Source organism: Vulpes vulpes, chromosome 12 (assembly GCF_048418805.1).
Source record: "Vulpes vulpes isolate BD-2025 chromosome 12, VulVul3, whole genome shotgun sequence".
Lineage (NCBI taxonomy): Eukaryota > Metazoa > Chordata > Mammalia > Carnivora > Canidae > Vulpes > Vulpes vulpes.
The window spans coordinates 141499828-141525046 of NC_132791.1; the positions used below are offsets into that span (position 1 = coordinate 141499828).

Genomic DNA, 25219 nt, shown 5'->3' on the forward strand with positions numbered 1-25219 from the left:
TAAAAGGACTTTAGTCTCAGTGTTCTAACAGAAAGGACAGGGATCCCTGGGTGGCGCAGCAGTTTAGTGCCTGCCTTTGGCCCAGGGCGCGATCCTGGACACCCGGGATCGAATCCCGCATTGGGCTCCCAGTGCATGGAGCCTCCTTCTCCCTCTGCCTATGTCTCTGCCTCTCTCTCTTTGTGTGTGACTATCATAAATAAAAAAATTTTAAAAAAAGTAAAAAACTCATTTGAAAAAAAAAAAAAAACAGGACAGTCATGGGGCACCTGGGTGGCTCAGTGGTTGAGTGTCTGCCTTTGGCTCAGGTCATGATCCTGGGGTCCTGGGATCGAGTCCCCACCGGGCTTCCTGCAGGGAGCCTGCTTCTCCCTCTGCTTACGTCTCCGCCTTTCTTTCTGTGTCTCTCATAAATAAATAAATAAAATCTTTTTAAAAAGAGAAAGGAAGGACAGTCACAGGGGAGAACGTCCTCATCCTCTACCTTCACTGCTACAGCCACAATGACCCCTGCCATACTCACTCAATGTGAGTACATAATCTTTTCAGTTAACAGACACTGATTGGTTATTAACATAAGCATCCATCATTGATAACATGTCATTCCTGTTCCTGGAGGTTATGGACATATTATTACTCTAACACGTAATCCAATCCTCTCTCCTGGCATGGGCATCACTTGACTGAAGTGCACTGAAACTTACAGGAATGTGGTGTTTTTTATTAAATGTTGCAGAGAGAGTGTAAATATATAAATTGTTTTAAGAGTAATAAAGGATAAAATATTAACCTACTGAGTGGAAGTGGGGTATCCAGCCACATTTTATTTGCTTTACATAATGACTGTTGCTTTTATAATATTGAATCCCTTGTTCCTTTCAAATTCCTGAAGATTTCTCCTCCTCCTCCTCCTCCTCCTCCTTCTTCTTCTTCTTCTCCTTCTTATTCTTCATGTTTCAGCCCCCAGAAAGAGTTGTGTTTCATTAATAACTGGCTTCTTTTCATTTTGTCACCATGAATCAGGTTTCCCTCAGCCAGAAGAGGCTACAAGCTAGCAGCCTCCCCCAAGGCACTTGGGACAATCATGTCATTTGCACACAGGAGTTGTGTGGTTTTTAACCAGTCAGTCCGTCTCTTCTAAGTTGTCAAATTCATGTGTGCAGTTACTCGTAATACTCCTTTTGATCCTTCTCAGTCTGCAGGGTTTGGAGTAATAACTTGTTTTGTTCCCTATGTAATCTGCATTTTCTCTTTTCTTCTTTATCAGTCTTGGTAGAGGCTTGTCAACTTTATTTTATTTTATTTTTAAGATTTTATTTATTTATTCATGAGAGATGCACAAACAGAGGCAGAGACATAGGCAGAGAGAGAAGCAGGCTCCCTGTGGGGAGCCTGATGTAGGATTCAATTCCAGGGTCCCAGGATCACGACCTGAGCCGAAGGCAGATGCTCAACCACTGAACCACCTGGGTGCCCCAAGCAATGAGGTTTAAACGAAATGACATGTATAAGAACCTAGAGCAGAACCTGAAATATGGATATTTTTATAAAATGTGATTTCCCCCCAATACACATATCTTTCTTAATAGAATCCCTTACTTAGGAATTATGGCAGTTAAAAAAAAAAAAAGAATCGACCTGTGCCAGTATCTGAAGCACCTTCCTCAGGGTTTCAGCCTTTGCTTTCTTGAGACATGTTTTTTTTTTCCCCTCAGAATTATACTTGGCTCAACGTTATGTCTAGATTTACATATACAGCTGACCCTCAAGTAACACAGTTACACATTCAATAAAGTGTTAGGAGCATCAACTCCCAGCACAGTTGAAAAATCTGTGTATAAGTTTTGACTCCCTGGGGATCCCTGGGTGGCTCAGCAGTTTGGCGCCTGCTTCGGGCCAGAGCATAATCCTGGATCCCGGGAGAGTCCCACATCGGGCTCCCTGCATGGAGCCTGCTTCTTCCTCTGCCTGTGTCTCTGCCTCTCTCTCTCTCTATCTGTGTCTCTCATGAATAAATAAATAAAATCTTAAAAAAAAATAACTTTTGATTCCCTGACAATTTACCTACTACTGTTGGCCAGAAGCCATACTGATAACATAAACAGTCAATTAACACATATTTTGTATGTGATTATGTACTACATACTGCATTCTTACAATGAGGTAGGCTAGAGAAAAGAAAATTGTATTAAGAATATCATAAGAGGGGCACCTATATGGTGCAGTTGGTTAAACGTCCAACACTTGGTTTTGGATCAGGTCATGATCTCAGGGTTGTGAGATAGAGCCCTGTGTTGGGCCCTACACTCACCACAGAGTCTGCTTGAGATTCTCTCTCCATCCGTATGCCCCCTCCCACTGTTCATATGTGTTTAAATGTGCTTTCTAAAATAAATACATTAAAAAAATAAAATCACAAGAGAAAATGCATTTATAATACTGTGCTATATTTATTTTAAAATCTGCACATAAGCAGATGGGCACAGTTCAAACCCATGTTGTTCGAGGGTCAACTGCATACAAATTTAGGATTCTCAAGAACTCTAAATAGAAAATCCAGAACTAGTGAGTTCAGCAAGTTCACAATATATAAGCTAAACACATAAAAATCAATTGCACTTCATTATTCCACCAATGAACACCAAAATTAAAAATACAGTCACATAACATTTATAATTGCAAAACAAAGAAAGAAAGACATGTAAATATAACAAAATAGGTACAGGATTTGTATGCTGAAAACACAAGACACTGCTGAAACAAATCAAAGATTTAAGTGGAGAGACATATCATGTTTGTGTTTGAAAGACTCAACATAGTAAAGATGTCAGTTTGAGAAGATTTCTTTATATATAAATGAGATTAGTTGAAAATTTAAATGCAATGTAAAAGGAACTAGACTAGATAAAAACAACTGTGGAAAAGAAGAATAATATCAAAGAATCAGTGTACTCGATTTCAAGACTTTTTTATAGCTACAATAATCAAGACTACGAAATATTGGCAGAGAGACAGACATGTAGATCAGTGGTACAAAACAGAAAACCCAGAAATAAATCCACACAAATATGCCCAACTGTCTTTTGACAAAGCTGCAAAAGCAATTCAGTGGAGGAAAGATACCCTTACCCTTTTCAACAAATGGTGCTAGAGTGATTGGACATCCATAGCAAAAAAGTGAAACTTGACTTAAGTCTCATAATCATGGAAAAAATAACTAAAATGAATCCCCTGTTTAAATGCAAAATATAGGGGTTCCTGGGTGGCTCAGTCAGTTACACATCTGCTTTCAGGTCAGGACACGATACTAGGGTCCCTGCTCAGCAAGAAATCTGCTTCTCCCTCTCCCTCTCCCCCTGTTTGTGCTCTCTCTCTGCAAATAAATAAATAAAAGCTTTAAAAAATAACATAAAATAAAAGGAAAACGTAAAACAATAACACTGTTAGGAAAAAAACAGAAAATACCAAGATCTGGAGCTGGGCAAAGGGTTCTTAACCTTAACATCATAAGTCCAACTCATAAAAGAAAAAAAATGGTCAATTGAACTTCAAAATTAAAGACTTATGCTCTGTGAAAGACCCTATTATGAAGATAAAAAGAGAGGATTGGGAAATTGGGAGAAAATATTTACAAACCAAATATACAACAAAGAAATAGTATCTAGAATATATAAAGAGCTCACAGAACAACAGAAAAAAAAATCAAGCACTCTAGCTGGGAAATGAGTGAATGACATGAAAAAATATTTCACTGACCATTTTTGTAATATGATAAACACATGAAAAAATGCTCAACATAAAAAAATGCTCAACATTATTAGCCATCAGAGAAATGCAAATTAAAACTACAATGAAATATCACTACACACCTATCCCAATGGATAAATAAAAAAGTGACCACACCTCATGCTGGTGGGGGTGTAGAATGCTGTAGCCACTCTGGGAACACATTTTGGCAGTTTCTTTAAAAGCTAAACATGCAACTACCACACAATCCAGAAACTGCACTCCTGGACATTTTATTTATTTATTTATTTATTTATTTATTTATTTATTTATTTTTGTGGGCATTTTTTTCTAAGAGAAATGCTCCCACAAAATGTCCACACAAAACCTGAACATGCGTGTTTATGACAGCTTTTTTTTAAAAATAAAGATTTTATTTATTCATTCATGAGAAACACACAGAGAGAGAGGGAGGCAGAGACACAGGCAGAGGGAGAAGCAGGCCCCATGCAGGGAACCCGACATAGGACTCGATCCGGGGTCTCCAGGATCACACCCTAGGCCGAAGGTGGTGCTAAACCACTGAGCCACCTGGGCTGCCCATTTATGACAGCTTTATTCGTAATAGCAAAAAACTGGAAACAACTCGGATTCACGGGCATATCCATACCATGAAATACTATGAAATAATTAAAGAGGAACAAACTTTTGACTCCCACAACAACCTGGATTAAGGTCCAGAGAATTATTCTGAATATAAAAAGCCAGTCTCCCAAGCTTACATGCTGTATGATTCCATTTATATAATATTCCTGAAATAACAAAGTCGTAGAAATGGAACAGATTAGTGATTGCCCTGGTTAAAAAGGGGGTGAGGGTGGGGGACAGGGAACTGAACATGGCTATGAGAGGACCACAGGAGGGATCCTTGTGGAGATGGAAATGTCCTATAACTAGGCTCTCCTGATGTCAGTACCCTGATTGTGATATTTTACTATTGTTTTGCAAGATGGTACCATTGGAGGAAGCTGGATAAAGGTACAGGGAATCTTTCTCTATTATTTCCTGCAATACAAATGTATAATTGTTGCAAAATTAAAAGTTTATTTTAAAAACATGAAATATGTCTTCAACTTTTATATTGACTTTAATTTACATTTTGGTGAAAATTTATATAAAAACTATACATTTTGGGATGCCTGGGTGGTTCAGTGGTTGAGCATCTACCTTCGGCTCAGGGCATGGTCCTGGGGTCCTGGGATCGAGTCCCACATTTGGCTTCCCCACAGGGAGCCTGCTTCTCCCTTTGCCTGTGTGTCTGCCTTTCCCTGTGTGTCTCTCATGAATAAATTAAAAAATCTTTAAAAAAAAGATACACTTTGAGTATCATTAGTTTTTTTTTTTTGAGGATGACTCTAAATCATGAAGTGATAAAAATTAGAACATACTAGATGGAACGCAGGAGGAAAAAAAGCTGAGAAGAATTTTTTTTTAAAAAAAGAACAAACTTTGCCACATAAAATTCAATCATTCCTGATAAAAACAATGAAAATGAGCAAGAAAATTATTTTAATCAAATCCACAACCTAAAGTATCATCTGAAATCCCTGAAACTTCATATTCCTTACTGGAATACTTAATTACTGAGCAGAACATGAGGAAGAAACAGTGGGAATTTGTATTCTTGCCCCAGCCCTCACCAATGTCAGGGTGTGCCTGCCCAGCCCACTCTCCTTTCTTAGGAGAAAAAACTGTTTATAATTATCTGACCCCAGGAGCTAACTATTTTACTTAGCAACACAAAAACAGTCTTTACACAATGTTACTGCACACTGAATTTTCTAGAAATGCAACTCATCAGCAAATCAGGGAAGACAGCACTTTGTGTTGTTCAGAAGTTTACTTTGAGTTGCCAGCATTATTGTCATGGGTGTCAACCATGTGTGGATGTCTGAACCCTGGACACTGCACCCTGCCCTGACTCACACCTGTTTACATGCACTTAGCCTCCAGCATTTACAGATTGAGAAAACATGATATTTTGTTAGAACTTCTTTTCCTTTTATTTCTCCTCTACCTTATAGGTTATGGCGTGATACTGATTTTTTTTTCCCCAGTAATGTATATAGATAGGTTATACTATCAGCGAATTTCATTTCAGGATATTAAAGGCTGCATTACATAATATCCGTTGATTTTTTTAAAAAGGTGGGGGAAAAGCAGGACCAGTAGGTGGAACCTCTGCAACGAGGACCTTCAGAATGCACTCTGGTGCTCCTTTCTCCTTGACTGAATTTTACTTGCAAAGCTGTGCAGGGCAAAATAACTGCAGCCAGCTGACCATCTCCGCAAAGCACGAGTAGCTAACTGCAAGAGCAGTGGTGCAAGAAGGGGAATACTGCGCCACCTTCCGGCAGACACCAAAACAACAACACAACACCAAAACAACAAAAGGAAAAAAGTGGCAAAACTTACTCCAGGCTTAGTGCCCTCCGCACGGCTCACCCTAGCCAATGCAAAATGTGTTTCCTTGTTTCCTTCTTCCTTCAACTGAGCACAAAAGATAAGACCTCACACCTCAATGGTATCCTCTACAATGGAATCGCTTTTCGATTCTAATTCTGGACACAGACTTCCCTCTGTAAAGGATGATCCTAGAAGAATCACTAGATGTATGTGGTAAGTTTTGCAAGTTCATAAAAGGGGAACCACCTGAGAAACCCAGGTAAACATGCACCTGTGAAATAAAGTTATTGGAAGAAATAGGAAATTTTTAGGAAATCTTTAATGTGCATTCTCAGTGAAAGTCAAGGAGCTTTTTATAGCTTCGAAGCTAGAGCAAGAAGTCATGAAGAAGAAATAATTTGAGATCAGAGAAATTAGGCTAAAGATTAAAAACACAATAGCTGAAGTAAAGAAATGCAAAGCAAAGCGTAGGAGGTGGTAAACTTTAAGAAATCAGAAGATGGGGGCTGCTGAGTAGTACAGTCAATTAAGCCTCTGACTCTTGGTTCCCCCTCAGGTCATGATATCAGGGTCCTAGAATCCAGCCCTACTTCAGGCTCCACTCTCAGCACAGACTCTGCTTGAGATTCTCTCTCCCTCTGCTCTTTCTGCTTGTGCTCACACTCTCTCTTGCAAATCATTTTTTTTTGCAAATAAATAAATCTTAAGGAAGAAAAAGAAATTAGAAGATGAATGAAAGTCATCAAAAGAATCAAAGAAAATATATGATGTGGAAGATATACCCAGAAGACCAAACATATACATATGTGAATCTCCTGAGGGAGAGTCCAGGTTAAAAAAAAATCAAAGTAATAACAGAGCATCTGGAGGACATTTACTCAATCCATCACCAACCCTATTACCAACCCCGAGCAAAACAGAAAGGAGAGAACTAAACATGCAAACATTATCTCAAGCAAACGTTCTGCATCCTATTTAATAGCAAAGACATCGTAAAATGAAAACATGGACATCACTAACATTTAATACAACTTGGGTTGGGTTTCCCACACAATATAGCAGAAATCAGAAATAAAAGACATAACTACTGGATGTCACTCACCATCATAGAAATGCAAACAAAAACTATAATGAGATATCAACCTCACACTAGTCAGAATGGGTGAAATCAATAACACAAGAAACAACACGTGTTGGCGAGGATGTGGTGAAAAAGGAATCCTCTTGCACTGTTGTCAGGAATGCAAACTGGTGCAGCCACTGTGGAAAACAGTACAGAGGCTCCTCAAAAAGTGAAACATAGAACTACCCTACAATCCAGGAATTGTACTAGGTATTTATTAAAAAAACAAACACTAATTCAAAGGGATACATGCACCCCTATGTTCATAGCAGCATTATTTACAAGAGCCAAACTATGGAAGCAGTCCAAGTGTCCATCAACTAATGAATGGATAAAGATGTGGTGTATATATGTGAGGGAATATTATTCAGCCATAAGAAAGAAGGAAATCTTGCCATTTGCAATGACATGGATGGAGCTGGAGAGTATAATGCTGAGTGAAATAAGTCAGAGAAAGACAAATGTCATATGATTTCACTCATATGCAGAATTTAAGAAATGAAATAAAGCGAGGAGAGAGAGAGAGAGAGAGAGAGAGAGTGAGATGGAGAGAGAAGCAAACCAAGAAACAAACTCTTAATTCTAGAGAACAAACCACTGGTGGTCACCAGAGAGGAGGTGAGTCAGGAGGATGGAGACATAGGTGATGGGGGTTAAGAATACACTTATCATGATAAGCGCTGGGTAATGTACAGAATTGCTGAATTACTATATTGTGCCCGTGAAACTAATATAACACTTTATGTTAACTACACTGGGATTAAATGAAAAACTTAACAACAATGACAACAAAAGTTACAATTACTGGAATGGAGGAGACAAAAAGCATTGATATCTGCAGCTGATATAATCGTCCACTTAGGATTCTAACTCATGAGAACCAATGGGAAACCATTCATAAAAGGAAACCACTGGTACCAGTGAGGGAGGGAGTTACAAATTAAATATTAGGAAATTTCTACTTAAAAAAATACAATGAGGGGCGCCTGAGTGGCTCAGTCAGTTAAGCATCTGACTCTTGATTTCAGCTCAGGTCATGATCTCAGGGTCTGGGATTGAGCTCCACATCAGGCTTCATGCTCAGTGGGGAGTCTGCTTGAGGATTCTCTCTCTCCCTCTCCCTCTGCCTCTCCTCTCCCTCCCATGCACATTCTTTCTCTCTAATAAATAAATAAATAAATCTTAAAAAAAAATACCATGAGTGCTTACGTCAGCACAGCACATTCTAAAATTAGAATGACACAGAAGTTAGTATGGAAGGTGACACACAAATTTATGAAGCATTCTATATTAATAAAATGACTAAGGAGGGACACCTGGCTGGCTCAGTCAGTTAGAGCATGTGACTCTTGATCTTGGGGTGGTGGGTTCAAGTCCCATGTTGGGCCTAGAGCTTACTTAACAAAATGACTACGGAGTCCCATGCACATAGTATTAAAAGTATAAAACTTAGACATAAATTCAACAGTGAGAGGAGGAAGTGGAGGGGGAGAAAAAGAAAACCAAGCTTTATTGAAAGACAAAAAGGAAATCTCAGAGAAATGGAGAGACACCCACATTTCTGAATAGAAAGATTATAAAAATGTCAATATTTTGGGGGGAAATTCAGGGAGAGCTCCCACCTCTGTGAACCACAAGCTCCCAAAAAAGAACCCAGGGGCACCAACAAGCCCAAACCAGCTCTCCACCTTTTATCTCAGTGCTAGGGAAGAAGGAAACCCTTGGCCCCACTCCAAAGCCCTGACTGACCACACACTCCTGGGACATGCAGGGAACCACTGTAGGTACCATCAGGCAAAGAATCCAGGGCTTTATTGACATTAGTACCAAGTTCAAAGCCTCCTCACACCAGGGTTACTCCAGGCACTGCCGGAAGTTAAAATTCATTCCTGGTCCCTCGATGATGAAGGGTTAAAGAGAATGTGGTACTTACACACAAGAGAATATTATTCAGCCTTTAAAAGGAAGGTAGTTTTAGATGAACCATGAAGACATGCTAAGTGAAATGAGCTGGTCACAGAAGGACAAATACTGTATGATTCTCTTTACATGAGTTATCGAAAGGAGCCAGACTCTTCTCTGCATGGAGGCAGAGTAGAAGAGTGGCTGCCGGGGGCTGGGAAGAAGGGGAAATGAGAGTTGCTGTTTAGTGGGTGGGGTTTCAATCATGCAAGATACAACAGCTCCAGGGGAGACTGGGTGGCTCAGGGATTGAGCTTCTGCCTTTGGCTCAGGGAGTGATCCCGGGGTCCTGGGATCGAGTTCCGCATCGGGCTCCCCATAGGGAGCCTGGTTCTCCCTCTGCCCATGTCTCTGCCTCTCTGTGTGTCTCTCATGAATAAATAAATAAAATCTTAAAACAAACAAACAAGCAAACAAACAAAAAAACCCCAGGTCCAGAGATCTGCCATACAACATGGTGCCCGTAGTTAACAATACCGGATTTGTTAAAGTGGTAGGGGTCATGTTAAGTGTTCTTACCGGAAGAAAAAAGTGAACTTAAATGTAGAAAAAGAAGAAAAATGAAAATTCTGAATGTACAATATTAATTTTTTTAACCACAAAACATACTCATCAATCAGTGATCCATATAGTATTATGGAAAAAAAACAACAAACCAAAACAAAACGCAAAACCTCGCCCTGGCATTCTGTGATTGTGCAGGCTGTCCCCCCTCCTCCGCCCTCAACAACCGCAGGACCCCTGAGAACTCCCGGTGGAAATCAGCAGACCCCTAATTCTGAGCCTCATTTCTGAATGTCCTATCACTTCCGAGGCTGAATGATGCCCCCAGCTTCCTTTTCCAGCCGGTCTGTTCTTTTCTCATATTTCCAGATTCTACGGCCAGGAGCTGGTGTGGGTGTCCTCCCTACCCCGAACTGTCACTTTCCAACTGTCTCTCCTCCATCCTGCCAAAGGCCCCCATCCATCTCAGAAGTCCATGCTGTGGAACCCAACATCCTCTTCCCCTTCGTAGTCATCCACTGACCACCCTTCACCCCAATTTCTCAAGACCCTTACATCCCAGCTCATGAAGCAATCTCCCTGTGTGCGGGCCTAACCCACCCACTCTCTGGCCTCTTGTTCCCGAGACCTCCATCATCCTTCTACCTCCACTCTCATGCCAGCAAGCCAACCCATACCATAGTTTCTCGGGCTGTTTTCTCATTGGCAAGTTCCAGTCCCAATATGTACTAAGCTTGACCTTGCATAGTCTGCTTAATTTCCCTGATCTAGAAAATGGCAAGGAGAGTGATGATCCCATGTCCTAGGGTTATTGTGGAGACTTAAGGAGATAATACTTATCAAGTCCTTAGAACAGTGGTGAGCACACAGCGTGCAAGAATGTGAGCTATGGATGGTAATTCCATTAATAGACGAAGATGATGGGGGAAGAAAACAGGTTCCCCAACCCTGGCAAAGAATGTGGCAGAGGGAAGAATTCAGACTGGGTGTGATTTTAGGAACACTGCCAGACCTACTTGAGCCTGTTCCTTCATATGTAACGTGGCAATAAGAACATCCACCTTCTGCGTTAGAGGAATTAGTGCCTTCCCATGTCAAAGAGGACAAGCATCTTAGATCGTGGAGCCTAAGCTACTCTGGGTCTGATGAATGTAACTGAGGACACCAACGCCTTTCTGGAAGCGAGCCTGCTTTGATGCTGGAATCATGGCTGCTTCGTCCTCTGGGATGTCTGAGATTCCGTGAGCATTAACACAGAGTTTGGCCAAGGTGCAACTGGCACTGAATATTCCATTTACTTAACTCTGAGAAAACACTGATACCAATTTAAAATAATGCATTCTTTTAATTCTCACACGTGCTATGTATAGAACCATCTAAATGAACACTTTTGTGTAGGGCCAGTTTTTATCATGTTCATCCATGGGTACCTCCTCCTGGACAAGCGCTGTGTCCAGAAGGGACAGGTGTACCTGTCAGATCTCAGCTCACTTGCCCCACAGACATTGTGAGCAGAAATCTGACCCTACATCTACCTCAAACCTACTGGGAGAATCAGCAATCCCACTCTGAGCTATAAAACCCAAAGGATCAGGAGCAGGGACTCAGACAGCTATTTACATACCAATGGTTGTAGTAACATTATTCACAGCATCCAAGAGGTGAAAATGACACAGATATCCATTGATGGATGAATGGATAAACAAAGTGTGGTGCATGCATACAATGTAATAGTATCCAGCATTAATAATATTAATGGTATCCAACATGAAAGGACCTTGAGGAGGTTATGCTGAGTGAAATAAGTCAGACACTAAAGACTGCCTGATTCCACATATGTGAAGTTCCCAGGACAGGCAAATTCATCGAGGCTGAAAGTAGAAGGGTGGTTGCCAGGGGCTAGGGGAGGAAGGAGCAAGGGTAGAGTTTCAGCTGTGCAAAAAAGAATGCTCTGTGGGTGGATGGTAGAGATGGCCATGCAACAGTGTGAATGTGTTTGATGCCACTGAGCTGTGCACTTAGAAAGAAATGCTTAAGATGAGGGGCGCCTAGGTGGTTCAGTCCTTCAAGTGTCCAACTCTTGATTTCAGCTCAGGTCATGATCTCAGGGTTGTGAGATCGAGTCCTGTGTTGGGCTATGGGCTGAAAGTAGTGCCCGCTTAAGACTCTCTCTGCCTCTCCCTCTCCCTCTCCCCATTCTTGTTATCTCTCTCTCTCTCAAAAAAAAAAAAGTTTAAAATGATAATTTTTATGTCATGTGTGTTTTACCACAATTAAAAATAACCCATTAGAAGAGTTGAGGGCTGTTGACTCCACCTTCAAAATACACCCAGAGCCTGACACCTGCTCCCAGCTCCACAGCTACCACCCAGCCCAGGCCACCTCCTTCCCAGCCTGGGCTCCCACTTCATTCACCTTGCTCAGCAAGCAGCCAAGGACTCCCTTCAGAATGAAGTCAGATCATGTCACTCTTCTGTTCCTTGGCCTTTCTGTCCTGGTCTTCCCACTGCTGTCCTCCTCGGGTCACCCCTTTTTACCCCGCTGACTTCATCACCTCTTCCAAGCAGGTCTATGTGGTTCTGTGAACACAGGCATCTCTGTCCTGCTCACTGACGATTCCTTTTTCCTAGAACAGTGCTGGGCATATAGTAGGCACTCAAAAATATTTGTTGAATTTAACAAATGATTAAAAGGAGGATTGCTTCTCACGTCTGGTAGTTACACCTTTGGGCAGAATGAGGGCTCCTAGCGGCAGAGTTTTGATAAGGCTGCCATCTAGTGGCTGGATTCCTCGGTAGCTTTGTGGGTGCTCTCCCAACATTCCCAGGGACCCTGAGATGAGCACTGGATGTGGTAAGGAGTGAGGCCATGTAATGTTTGTCCTTCTCCAATTGACTTATTTCACTCAGCATAATACCCTCCAGTTCCATCCACATCGAAGCAAATGGTGGGTATTTGTCATTTCTAATGGCTGAGTAATATTAGTGAAAATATCAGTGAGGGTGACAAAACATGAGAGACACCTAACTCTGGGAAACGAACAAGTGGTAGTGGAAAGGGAGGTGGGCGGGGGGACAGAGTGACTGGGTGATGGGCACTGAGGAGGGCACTTGGCAGGATGAGCACTGGGTGTTATGCTATATGTTGGCAAATTGAACTCCAAAAAAAAAAAAAAAATTAAAAAAAAAAGGAGGGAGGCCAACTGCCTACATGCAAGGGACCACTCGGTTCTCTAAATCAACTCCTAAGGGTGAGATGAGATATGCACAATGGGAGGAAAGGAAGAAGGACACATCTAGGCTGTAATGCAGACAGGTTTAATAACACTGATCTTGAAGATCAGTAGGAGCACATATTGAGTGTGGCAGCGCTGGGTTTGGCCAAATTCGTTTGGCTTTTTTTTAAAAGATTTTAAAAAATTTATTTATTCATGAGAGACACAGAGAGAGAGAGAGGCAGAGACACAGGCAGAGGGAGAAGCAGACTCCTCGCAGGGAGACCAATGCAGGACTCGATTCTGGGACTCCAGGATCACGCCCCAGGGCCAAAGGCAGGGGCTAAACTGCTGAGCCACCCAGGGATCCCCTCGTCTGGCCTTTCTGAAGCCAGATTTCCTGACCTGGATAAAGGACCACATTGTCACTTTTTTCCCCCAAGATTTAACTTATTTACTTGAGACAGAGAGAAGGGAATGCACACCCGTGTACACAAGGGGGAGGAGGGTGGTGGAGACACAGAAGGAAAGGGAGAAGCAGACTTCTCGCTGAGCAGGGATGTGGGGCTTGATCCCAGGACCCTGGGATCATGACCTGAGCCAAAGACAGATGCTTAAATGACTGAGCCACCCAGGCACTCCTAACCAAAGAATTTAAAACATAACACTATATTATAATTTATTTTTTAAAAAGATTTTTATTTATTTATTCATGAGAGACATAGAGAGAGAGGCAGAGACATAGGCAGAGGGAGAAGCAGGCTCCTCACAGGGGCCTGATGCACGATTCAGTCCCAGGACCCCAGGATCACGACCTGAGCCAAAGGCAGATACTCAACCACTGAGCCACCTAGGCGTCCCTATATTATAATTTCATGAAAAGATCCTTTTTAAGATTGGTACAGTTGAAAGAAAACACAGATATAATACATACCATACATTATAGAAAACCTATCCCAAAGCCAAAATTTTGAAATCTAAGACTTGAGGGCCATAGAAATAATTCTGTCCCTTAAGAGTCTACATATGATTTATAATTATATCTTTCCTTAAAGAAGAAATCAACTATATCTCTTAACATATAGAGAACTGATGTAAGTCTGGTAAATCCAGCATCCAATGGAGATGCCATTTCTAACACAATTATTCACATCTTTGTCTTCGTGGTATGGAGATTTAAAAACCTGCACTTATTACTTGTACCAGTACTTTCCTTCCCTGGTTTCACATGTGTGAAAAAAAAAAAAAAGACAAAATGTGATGCAGTGTTCAAATGACTACCTGACACTCTTGGACATCTGCAGAGGTGGGACACCTCCAGCCCAGAGGCACTGGCTGATGGGCAGCATCACCCACCATGCAGCCCAACAGCTGGCTCATGATGCGTGGGTCTGGATTCACCATGAGTGAGGCAGTTTGGGGATACATGACAAATGCACAAAAGCGCCAGCTGTCCCAAAGCTGATTAAAACACTGTGGAGGACTGGCTACATTTAAAAATAGATTTCCAGAGACAAAATGTAATTTTCAGATTCAACTCTATTAATCTAAAGGATGTAATTTCATTGTAACAAAGTATGTGGCAAACTGAATTCGAATGGGAATGATAGGAATAATAATTGTATCTTGCATTCCAGTAGCCCATTATAGTTCAGAGAGTACTGTCTTGAGGACATCTCCACATAGCAGGGTAGGGATTTCCTTAATTTGATAAATAAGCACCTGAATGCCCTGGAGGGGGGAGGTGGGAGTGAACCCACCTTAGGAGCCAGTATTAAACCCAAGACTTTCTCTGGAATTCTGAACATAAGAAGAACATGCTGTGATCAAACAACCAAACAGTTCATTAACAAAAATGGTTAATAAACACTACAAAAGGCAAGTAGACGGGGAAGATTGGTCAAGGCAAAAGAAAAAAGTTTAGGCTATAACCTGTATATTATTCTGTTTTTAATTTTTAAAGCACACATATGTATCTATATGTTAAAAAAATTTCAAACAGGGGCATCTGGGCGGCTCAGTCAAGTGTCTGACTTTGGCTCAGGTCATGATCTCAGGATTCTGGGATTGAGCACCACTCCCTGCTCAGCGGGGACTCCGCTTCTCCCTCTCCATCTGCCCCTCCCCTCCACTCCTGTTCTCTCTCTCAAATAAATAAATAAAATCTTAATAAAATTTAAAAAATAAAAAAATTTCAAACAATATAGAAATATCTAATATGCAGGCTCTTTCCCTCACAACTTCCAATTCTGGTAACTCCTCAAAGATAATCATTTTTAATCCCTCCAGAAGAATGTTATGATTTCAAATATTAAATTACTGTATATTTTTAAAAATCACAGCAAGCGAGATCATAAGCACCATGTTATTTTCCCCACTTAATATACTTTGATCTTTCTCTATGGGTACAATTATGCCACCAGCTGTGTACTGATACACACTCAGGTGTTGCCAGTATTTTACTGTTAAAATAATGTTACAACTGTCCACATATATCATCATCCTCTTTCAAGTAAATCAGTAATATTAAATGCTAAGGAGCAGAAATCCTTGGTGAAAGATTATATGCATTTCAAATCTAGACAGAGGGATCCCTGGGTGGTGCAGCCGGTTAGCGCCTGCCTTTGCCCCAGGGCGCGATCCTGGAGACCCAGGATTGAATCCCACGTTGAGCTCCCGGTGCATGGAGCCTGCTTCTCCCTCTGCCTATGTCTCTGCCTCTCTCTCTCTCTCTGTGACTATCATAAATAAATAAAAATTAAAAAAAAAAAACAAATCTAGACAGATATTATCAAACTGTCCTTGTACATCAACTATACATGGAGCACCAGTTCCCTACGCCCTTAATAACACCAGAAATAATCAACTGTTTTAGTTTGTTCATCTATGAGAGGAAATAGTATATTAATTCTTGTTTTGATTTACATCTCTTTACCTCTATGTGAGACTCAGCATCTTTCCTAGTACCTGTCTTTATGGTTTAATGTGAACTGCCCTTTTTCTATTCTTTTTTTCTTTTTCTTGTTGATTGATATAAACTCTTTGTAAATGCCTTTCGTTACATGTATTGCAAATAACTTCCCTGTTTTTACAAAGTAGTTTTTTATATTCAAAATGAATTTTCATCTTTTTTTTTAAGATTTTATTTATTCATGAGAGACAGAGAGAGAGAGAGAGAGAGAGAGAGAGAGAGAGAGGCAGAGACATAGGCAGAGGGAGAAGCAGGATCCATGCAGGGAGTCTGACATGGGACTCAATCCCGGGTCTTCAGGATCAGGCCCTGGGCTGAAGTCGGCACTAAACCACTGAGCCACCAGGGCTGCCCAATTTTCATCTTTTCTTATATGGCTTCTGTGTTTGTTTCTACTTAGAAAGGCCCTTCCAAGACCAAGACTACAAATTGACTCTGAGGCTTTCTCTTTCCACATTCAGGGTTTCACTTCATAATACCGAAATCTTGAAATTTATTTTGATGAGAGGAATGAGATAAGGATTTAGCTTTATTTTTTTCCTGAAGACCCAATCAGTCATCATTTTCCAATGAATTATCTATCTTGATAAAAAAAAATGCTACTTTTATTCTATACTATCATATTACCCTTGGTGTAATATGGATTTTCTCCCTTGTTCTGCTCAATTGCATACCTATTCTCCAGTTCCAAGATGCTTAAACTTAGCCCCTTGATTACTGTGTTTTAGAAATATTCTGGTTATTCTAGAATATTTAGTCTTTGAGATCAGAGCTTATCAACAGAGGCATTATTAAGACTTTGGGCTGGACAGTTCTTTATTGTGGGGGGGCTGTCCTATGTGTTGTTGTTCAGCAGCATCCCTGACCTCTACCCACTAGATGTCAGTAGCACCCCCCTAATTATGACAAAAATGTCCCTAGACAATGCCAGTTGTTCTTTGGATTAGGGTGGAAGGCAAAAAGGCCCCCAGTTGAGAACCACTGTTTTTGATAAATCCAGTATCACTTTACCAGGGTTTGCACTCCCAATCAATTCCCACTGATATCTTAACTGAGATGAAGATAAAGTCATAGAATAATTTAGACAATGTTACTATATTTAAGATATTATACTTCTTATTATATTAATATATTTATATATAATTATACTTATATATTATTATTATATTTGATCTTCCTACTCAAGAACGATGTATGTCCTTCTACTTATTTACATCTTCTTCAATGTCCTTCAAGAGAGTTTTAAGATTTAAAAAAAAATACAGGCTTTTGTAATATTAAGTTTATTCCTTGGTATTTTACCTTTTACATTCCTTTATAAATGGGATCATTTCTTGTATTATTTATCTCTTCTAACCAGTTACTGATAAGAAAGCTATTTATATTTGATATTCTATAACCAACCACACACTTAAATCCTGTTGTATCTAACAGATCTGCAGGACATTCTAAGTTTCTTTCTAATGCTACAATTTTCAGGAAATTTTAAGCATTTTTCTAAACATACAATGTTATCCTCTGCAGAAAATCTTTTGTTTCTTCATTTCCAATATTTCTGTAGCTAGAGCTCTCCTGTCTCACTGCTTTGGCTAATGCTTGCAGAAAAATTTAGATGACAGTGGTAATGATGGGCAATCTTGAATCATTCTTGACTTTAGTGGCATACTTCCAAGATTTCAACCTTGAGAACAGCCCTGGCTTTGGCTTGAGATACATATATTATATCCCACTAGAGAAGTATCTCTACATTTATAGTATATCCAAAGTTTGTTTTTAAATCAGAAAGTGCTAATTTTGCCAAGCGTGTCTTCCATCTCTATTGAGAGGACCAATGGTTCTCCTTTGTTCTATTAATGTTGTGAAACAGATTATATTCCTAAATTTCCAAATACTAACACATTCTTGGAAAGCATAAATCCACTCGGCTGCTATCTACACTATTACTCTTTTCATTTTTTGTTGAATTCTATTTGCTTGCATTTCAATTCCACATTTTTACATCAATATTTGAGAGTGAGATGATTCTGTCATTTTTTTTTTTTTTTTTAGCAGTACTGTTAACTTTTGGAATTAATGTTTAGGTTGGCATGATAAAAAAAAGTTATACTTTCATTTGTTGTATTTTTAAAACCAAAAGTCTGTATTTAGTATGAAACCAGTCTTTAAAATAGTATAACCATTGTATAGAAATATGAGGCCCTGGGCAGCCCGGGTGGCTCAGTGGTTTAGCGCCTGCCTTTGGTCCAGGGCATGATCCTAGAGACCTGGGATCGAGTCCCACATCAGGCTACCTGCATGGAGTCTGCTTCTCCCTCCGCCTGTGTCTCTGCCTCTCTCTCTCTCTCTCTCTGTGTCTCTTATGAATAAATAAATAAAACCTTTAAAGAAAAAAAAAAAAGAAATATGAGGCCCTTACATCCAAAAAAAAAAAAAGGCACATATATTCTTTGTAGATTCAACTGTTTGAAAATTGAATAAATTGGGCAGCCCTGGTGGCGCAGCGGTTTGGCGCCGCCTGCAGCCTGGGGTGTGATCCTGGAGACCTGGGATCGAGTCCCACGTCGGACTCCCTGCATGGAGCCTGCTTCTCCCTCTGCCTGTGTCTCTGCCTCTCTCTCTCTCTGTCTATGGGTAAGTAAATAAAATCTTTTAAAAAAATTGAATAAATTAAAATATACCTTTAAAAGCTAATCTGGATTGTGGTGTTTTGTGGAGAATGCAGAAATCATAAGAATACCACAGTTCAACATCCATTACAAATTAATAATGACATATTTCAGCTATTTTCCTGTCTTAGTTTATCAATACACAGATATCTGCATTGAAACAGTTGGACCATGGAATTCTTAGCTCTCTTATGTACGTCTACCTAAAGAAAATTAAACACATTCCTGATGTTTTATGCTTCCCAAGCTCTGAACTCAAATAGGATGATTAAAATACCTTTTTCTGATTCTCAGAAAACCAGCAAAACTGAGGAAGTTTGTGGGTTCCAGAGGCCACTGCCACCTAAGTGACTCAGAGGGTCTTCCCCGTCCCAGAGGATCCAGGAAGGATGTTGCACACCCACGTCTGCGAGAGACCTATGGGATCATTCACTCCTCTAATGTACCCCACACCAACACAACCCCAGAACATACACCACCTTGCCCGGACCGCCAAAGGATTTCACACACACGGTGACAAATGGACACCTGGATGGACAGAGGGAGCCTCAGTACTCTCATTACCTTTTGTCTCTCCTCCGGCTCCTCACTAGATGTAAACTCCCTGTGGGCAGGGACATTGTTGCCTAAACCCCATCCTGGCCCGGAATGAGAGCCAGTAACACACATCTGATGAGGGGAGGGATGCAGGAGTCATTGAGGGTTTTTCATATCGCCAAGATGAATGGTCTGCTTAGGTCCTTCCTTCCTGAATCCCCCCTTTTTGGGTCCCTCCTGCCTGGGTCCCTCTTTTCTGAGTTCCTCGTTCCTGGGTCTGTCCTGCCTGAGTCCCCCCTGCCTGGGTCCCTCCTTCCTGAGTTCCCCCTACCTGAGTCCCCCCTGCCTGGATCCCTCATTCCTGGGTCCCCCCTGCCTGGATACCTCTCGCCTGGGTCCCCCTTGCCTCAGTACCCCCTGCCTGGATCCCTTGTTCCTGGGTCCTCCCTGCCTGGGTCCCTCTTTCGTGAGTCCCTCCTGCCTGGGACCCTCTGACCTCCTTCCTACCTGGGTTGCTCCTCAGGCGGTTCTCAGCAGGCTCAGATATGGCTCCAGCTGTGGAAGTCTTTTTCAGTCGAACTACCCCCGAAGTGGTGGTACTTCCTGGTTTGTTGAGCATGTCCTCGCTACTGGCCCTCTTGAGCTAAGAGACAGATAGAGGGAGGATGAAAGCATACACTGTCAGTAAGGCATGCTATACACCAAGAAAGCCCTGAGCGGTACCACCTGCCCGGTGGTTAAGATGCACTAAAGGCACCCTGAGAGGCACGATCATGTGCAGTGGAAAAATGCAAAGCTACGTAAACCTGTGCCTATCATTTACAGGTCAGAGTATGATCTTCCATTACCGTTGCAAAATATAAGATTATGGATGTCTATTACCCATCATGTCACACTTCAAATAATGTGTTGTTGTTGTTTTTTTTTAAAAAAAAAAACTGTTTTTCTGTTTATTTGTTTGTTTGTTTGAAAGATGGGAGCCGATGAAGAAAGAACTGTGAGGCACATAAAAAGCAAGATAGTGTAATGCACGAAAAATTCAAGGACAACAAAAAATAGCTTAAAAATACATATCTCAGTCACAGAGATGTATGTATGTGTATATATGTACAAATATGTATATATACATGCACATATATATAGAGGAAGTAGAAGGATGAGATAGAAACGATCCGAATCTTCACCACCAGCTCCACACCAGGCACTCTGCATATGACCTCACACAGACAACATGTTCAAAGGGAAGAGAGGAACTTTCTGGAGGCCAGAAGAGCACTGCTAACGGAAGACAGAAAGAAAGCAGAACCTCTCTGCTCCTTTTCTGCTTTCTTCCCTGTCATGGAACCAGCATAAAACATTTATTGAGAGGAATTGAAGTCTAAGGGGGAGGAGCCCCTAAAGGAGCTCACAGGTCGGCCCAGGTAAATTACAGTCAGGGTTAATGAGAAACACCGCAAATAAATTTTCTCCACCATTCTAAGTCTTCTTGAAAGACTATCTCTAAAGAGGAATAGAATTAGAAGGCCGGAGCCAGGCAGATGCCCGGAGCCATCCCGAATCTACATGACATCTGGAAAAAGTAGTATGAAAAGCCCTCAAGTCAATGGAGATGTGGAGCAAGCAGCACCCCCCCACACACACACACACTGGCTGAGACCCCAACGGCTCTACTCCCTCCTGCTCCACTGGCTTTGGGATCATTTACTGAAGGTTAGGTGTTTAAGTATTTGTGCGTGCACACACACAAACATTTCCACTTTTGCATTGTTTAGATTTCAGGGTATTACTACACACACTGCAAAATGGCTTGAAAGAAAAAAAAAAAAACAAGCAAACCAAGTGTTGGTGAGGTTCTGAAGCAACTGGAACTCTCATGCTCTGCTGGTGGGAGAGTGTGGACTGCTAAACCGCTTTGTAAAACTGGCAGGATCTACTAAAGCAGAATATTTGCACCCTATGATTCAGTCATCCCACTCCTAAGTCTATATCCAAATGAGTACATAGGTTCATCAAAGGAACATTCACAGTGGCTTTATTTACAGTAGCCCAAAAGTAGAACCATCCAAATGGTTGTCAACAGAAGGGGCAAATTATTTTTTTAAAAAGATTTTATTTATTCATGAGAGACACACAGAGGGGCAGAGACATAGGCAGAGGGAGAAGCAGGATCCCCATAGGGACCCTGATGCGGGACTCAATCCCAGGACTCTGGGATCACACCCTGAGCCAAAGGCAGACACTCAACCATTGAGCCCCCAAGGCCGTCCCATGAAGGGGCAAGTATACAACGGTAAGTACACAGTAGAAAGAAAAAAAAAAAAAGAAGAATTACTGCTACACTAATAAATGGATGGATCCCACACACATGTTACGTGAAAGAAACCAGACACAAAAGAGTATATACTTCCTGACTTCATTTATACGAAGTTAAGAATTGGTAAAACCAAATAATGGTGACAGAAGTTAAAATAGTGGTTACTTCTGGGGGAGTTACTAACTGGGAAAGAAGTCTCTGAGGGTGTGGAACAAGATCCTGAGATCTTGACCAGATCTGAGATCCTGACCTGAGCTGAAAAAAAGAGTCAGCCGCTCAACTGAATGAGCTAACCAGGTGCCCCCAGAATGTTCTATATCTTGACTTGGTGGTGGTTATACAAACATATGTAAAAATTCAATGAGCTGTATAGCTAAGACCAAGATTAATAACATACTTTGTTATAAGTGTGTTTGGCTTCCACAAAAAAAAAAAAGGAAAATGAGGGGCAGGTTATAATTTGGGCGAGGCCCTGGTTCCACCCATGCAAATGCTAGTCTACTTTGTTCCTTTTCTCTCCACTGTTCTTTTAGAAAATTTTTTATTGTGGTAAAATATAACATAAAATTTGCCATTGGAAGTGTACAGTTCGATGGCATTAAATACGTTCAAACTGTTGTGCAGCCATCATCACCATCCACGTCCATCATCCTGAAGTGAGACTCTACTCATGAAACAGTAATTCTCCATAGCCTACTTTCTAAAAGAGGGGGGGTGGCAAAAGTCTTACTATTAGTCCAGAAATTCTGATCAATGTTTTTAAACAAATTGTTCATTTAAAAAACAAATAGCTAATATTGAAAGGATGATTTGCATGCGCTTCTAGTTACTAGAAGTAAGCAGAATCGTATTTTCTGACCAGTAGCACAGACCCCTAGTTTAACAACAGGACTAAACATGCCACTTGGGTTGTGGAAGAAGTCACTTGATTCCTCTTCCTATGGGGACTCTATCACTGTTTCTCTACTTTCTGTCTCAGAATAACAAGGGTCCCTGCACCCAATTTCTCCAGCGTCTCAAATTATGTCAGGTCACCAGTGAAATATGTGTTTAGTATTAAATGGCAATAGTTCATGATGTCAGCAACTTTTTCTCAATAGAAAAAAAATTATTATTTGCTCTGCCTGGAAGCATGCCCAGATGCCTTCCTGGGTCCTCAAAGAAAATCAATTCTGATTTTAGATTTTGAAAATTCCCTGGACAACACCTCGAATGAAAAAGGGAAATTGTTGCAGTTAACGGAAATTTCTAGCATTTGCAGTGGGTTCTGCTGTCCTCTGTCTGATTTTTGGACAGTACTAAAATCAGTAAGTCTGATGCAAAGTGTAGAATAATCAAATGCCACAGCAGAAGGCTCTTCCCACCCTTTCAACTCCCCTACCCTCCCCTAACTGAAACTGCCTCCTTCGATCCCATCACAGCCTCCACCCACCTTCAGGCTCAGCCCCCCGGGTGTGGCACCCTGGGGTAGAATTTACCACCCATTCATTCCAGCTTTCTGTAAGAGCTCTGTCCTTGAGACCCCTGGGTGGCTCAGTCAGTTAAGCATCTGCCTTCAACTCAGATCAAGATCCCATGTCCCCAAATGGAACCCCGCATTGGGCTCCCTGCACTGTGAGTGCTCGGCTTCTCTCTGCCCCTCACCCAGTTTGTGTGCTCGCTCTCTCGCTCTCAAATAAACAAGTAAAATCTTAAAAAAAAAAAAAAAAAAAAGAGCTCCAATCTTGGTGAGATGACAGGCGGAGTTCAGAAAGGACAGGAGTAAGCAAGCAGTGGGAGACTTACCCCTTGGTGGTCCCACTCTGTGTTATAAATAGATCCGATCCTGCCCTTTCCAGGCAAGAGGACAGCAGCAGGCTATCTCCTTCCCACACAGCGTGAGGAATTTGGGTGGCAGCAAGGCTTTTACAGGGAAGCACCTTCCACAAGGCATCCCATCTGAGAAAGATTTATTGCTGGGAAAGCTCCCCCAGGAGGCAGCATACAAGAAGAAAAACTGGTCCTTCCTGTCCTCTGAAGCAGATCTCTTCCTCTGTCACTCTTTTTTGGCTGTAGCATCAGCTATGGGAAGCCACTAGTCTTAGTAATTCTTGTTCTGTCTCTATTCATGGCTGCACTCTGGGCTTTGTTTCCTGGTCCCTGAATGCAGTTTCGGCACCGCTTGAGATCTTTGGTTTGTTACAGAGAGGATCACTAAGCAGGTATGCACTTCAGGTGCTACACTGATATGTGTAATAGGTATTTACAATAATGCTTTCACTGATATTTAAGCTGCTGAGCACCTGCACATGGAAGCGTACAGAAGCAAAAAGTTTAAATGGCTTACAGATTAATGTAACTAAGAAATTCCTCTCGATTCCACAAAGATGGGGGCAGGGAGTAGAATCTAAAGCTCTAAAATCATTACATGTAATCTAATCCCATCTTCAAAGGTAGAAATGTGTTATGGCTGGAGCAGTGGCGCTCAAACTTGGGGTGTGCATGAGAATCCTTGGAGGGCTTGTTAAAATGCAGACTTCTTCCTATACCCCAGCTTCCAATCTGCCCAACACCATCCTCAAGTTGCCAATTCCCAAGGTCTGGAGTGAGGCCCCGAGAATCTGCATTTCTGACAAGTTGCCTGTTGGTGTTGATGCTGTTTATCTGGGAACCACACTCTGTGAACCAATGGTTTAGCACAGCACCATTGATGGAAATATAACACCAGCCACGTAAGCGTAGTGGCCACGTTAAAAAAGCAAAATGAAAGGTAAAATAAATTAACCTTAAGAATATATTTTCTTAACCCAACACAAAATATTATCAGTTAATGTAAAATATATTAATAAGGCATTTTACATTTTTTTGTACTGACTCTTCGCAATCTGGTATGTATTTCACCCTTACAGCACATTTAATTTTAACATTTCGAGGGACACCTGGGTGGCTCAGCGGTTGAGCATCTGCCTTTGGCTCAGGTCGTAATCCTGGAGTCCTGGGATCGAGTCCTGCATTGGGCTCCCTGCATGGAGCCTACTTCTCCTCTGCCTATGTCTCTGCCTCTCTCTCTGTGTCTCTCATAAATAAATACATAAAATCTTTAAAAAAAATTTTTTTTGACATTTCGAGGGCTCAACAGCTGCACGTGGCTAGTGGCCATCGTAGCAGGCAGCACAGGGGTGCAGCACTCCCAGAGAATGATTATGTAAGATTGCTGAAGGAGAACAAGTATCAGCAGGTGAGGAGCAGAGGGTCAGAGGCAAGCAGAGATGAGCAACAGAGGAACAGAGACTGGTGTGTTCCAGTCTAGACTCAGAGAGGTTGTGGCCTTTCTGAGCTCCAAGCCTGCACCTTTTTCTACTCCAAATGACATAGAAACCTCAGAACTGCTCAATCCATTACTTTTCTGCTGAAGCTAGCTCCAGCCAATGCTTTGCCATATGCAGCGAAGGGGGTCCTGACTAATAGACTTGGGCATTATTATTAACGGCTGGAATGAAGTGGCCTGTGTGCCTCGGAGCACCCCAGGGCTTGAGCAGCATAGGGAAGACCTACAGTAACACTCTTTGGGCCATCTGGGCTCCTGGTCCCTCATCCTGTTCTTACTCTGCTCCTGCGGCTGGGGCCAGTATTTGAAGTAGGGCATATCATTCAACTTTGCGAGATTTGTTTCAGTTTTCCTATTTGTGATGAATTCAGATATATCTATCCATCCCATATATATCCATTCACTATAACACAAATATAGTAAGATGGC

General features: G+C 41.5%; 1 protein-coding gene across 6 annotated transcripts in view; it reads right to left on the reverse strand.

The window, feature by feature from the left end:
- SPECC1 (sperm antigen with calponin homology and coiled-coil domains 1) overlaps positions 1-25219 on the reverse strand; it is a 279082-nt gene that overhangs the window by 172775 nt on the left and 81088 nt on the right. For 5 of the 6 annotated variants that reach the window (XM_026005582.2, XM_072730488.1, XM_072730487.1 and 2 more), the window contains exon 3: positions 19677-19812. In XM_026005582.2, coding sequence (XP_025861367.2) covers positions 19677-19812 — 136 coding nt within the window. Of the gene's footprint in view, positions 1-12196; positions 12419-19676; positions 19813-25219 lie in introns of those variants that run through there. The other variant, XM_072730490.1, reaches the window with a different exon arrangement.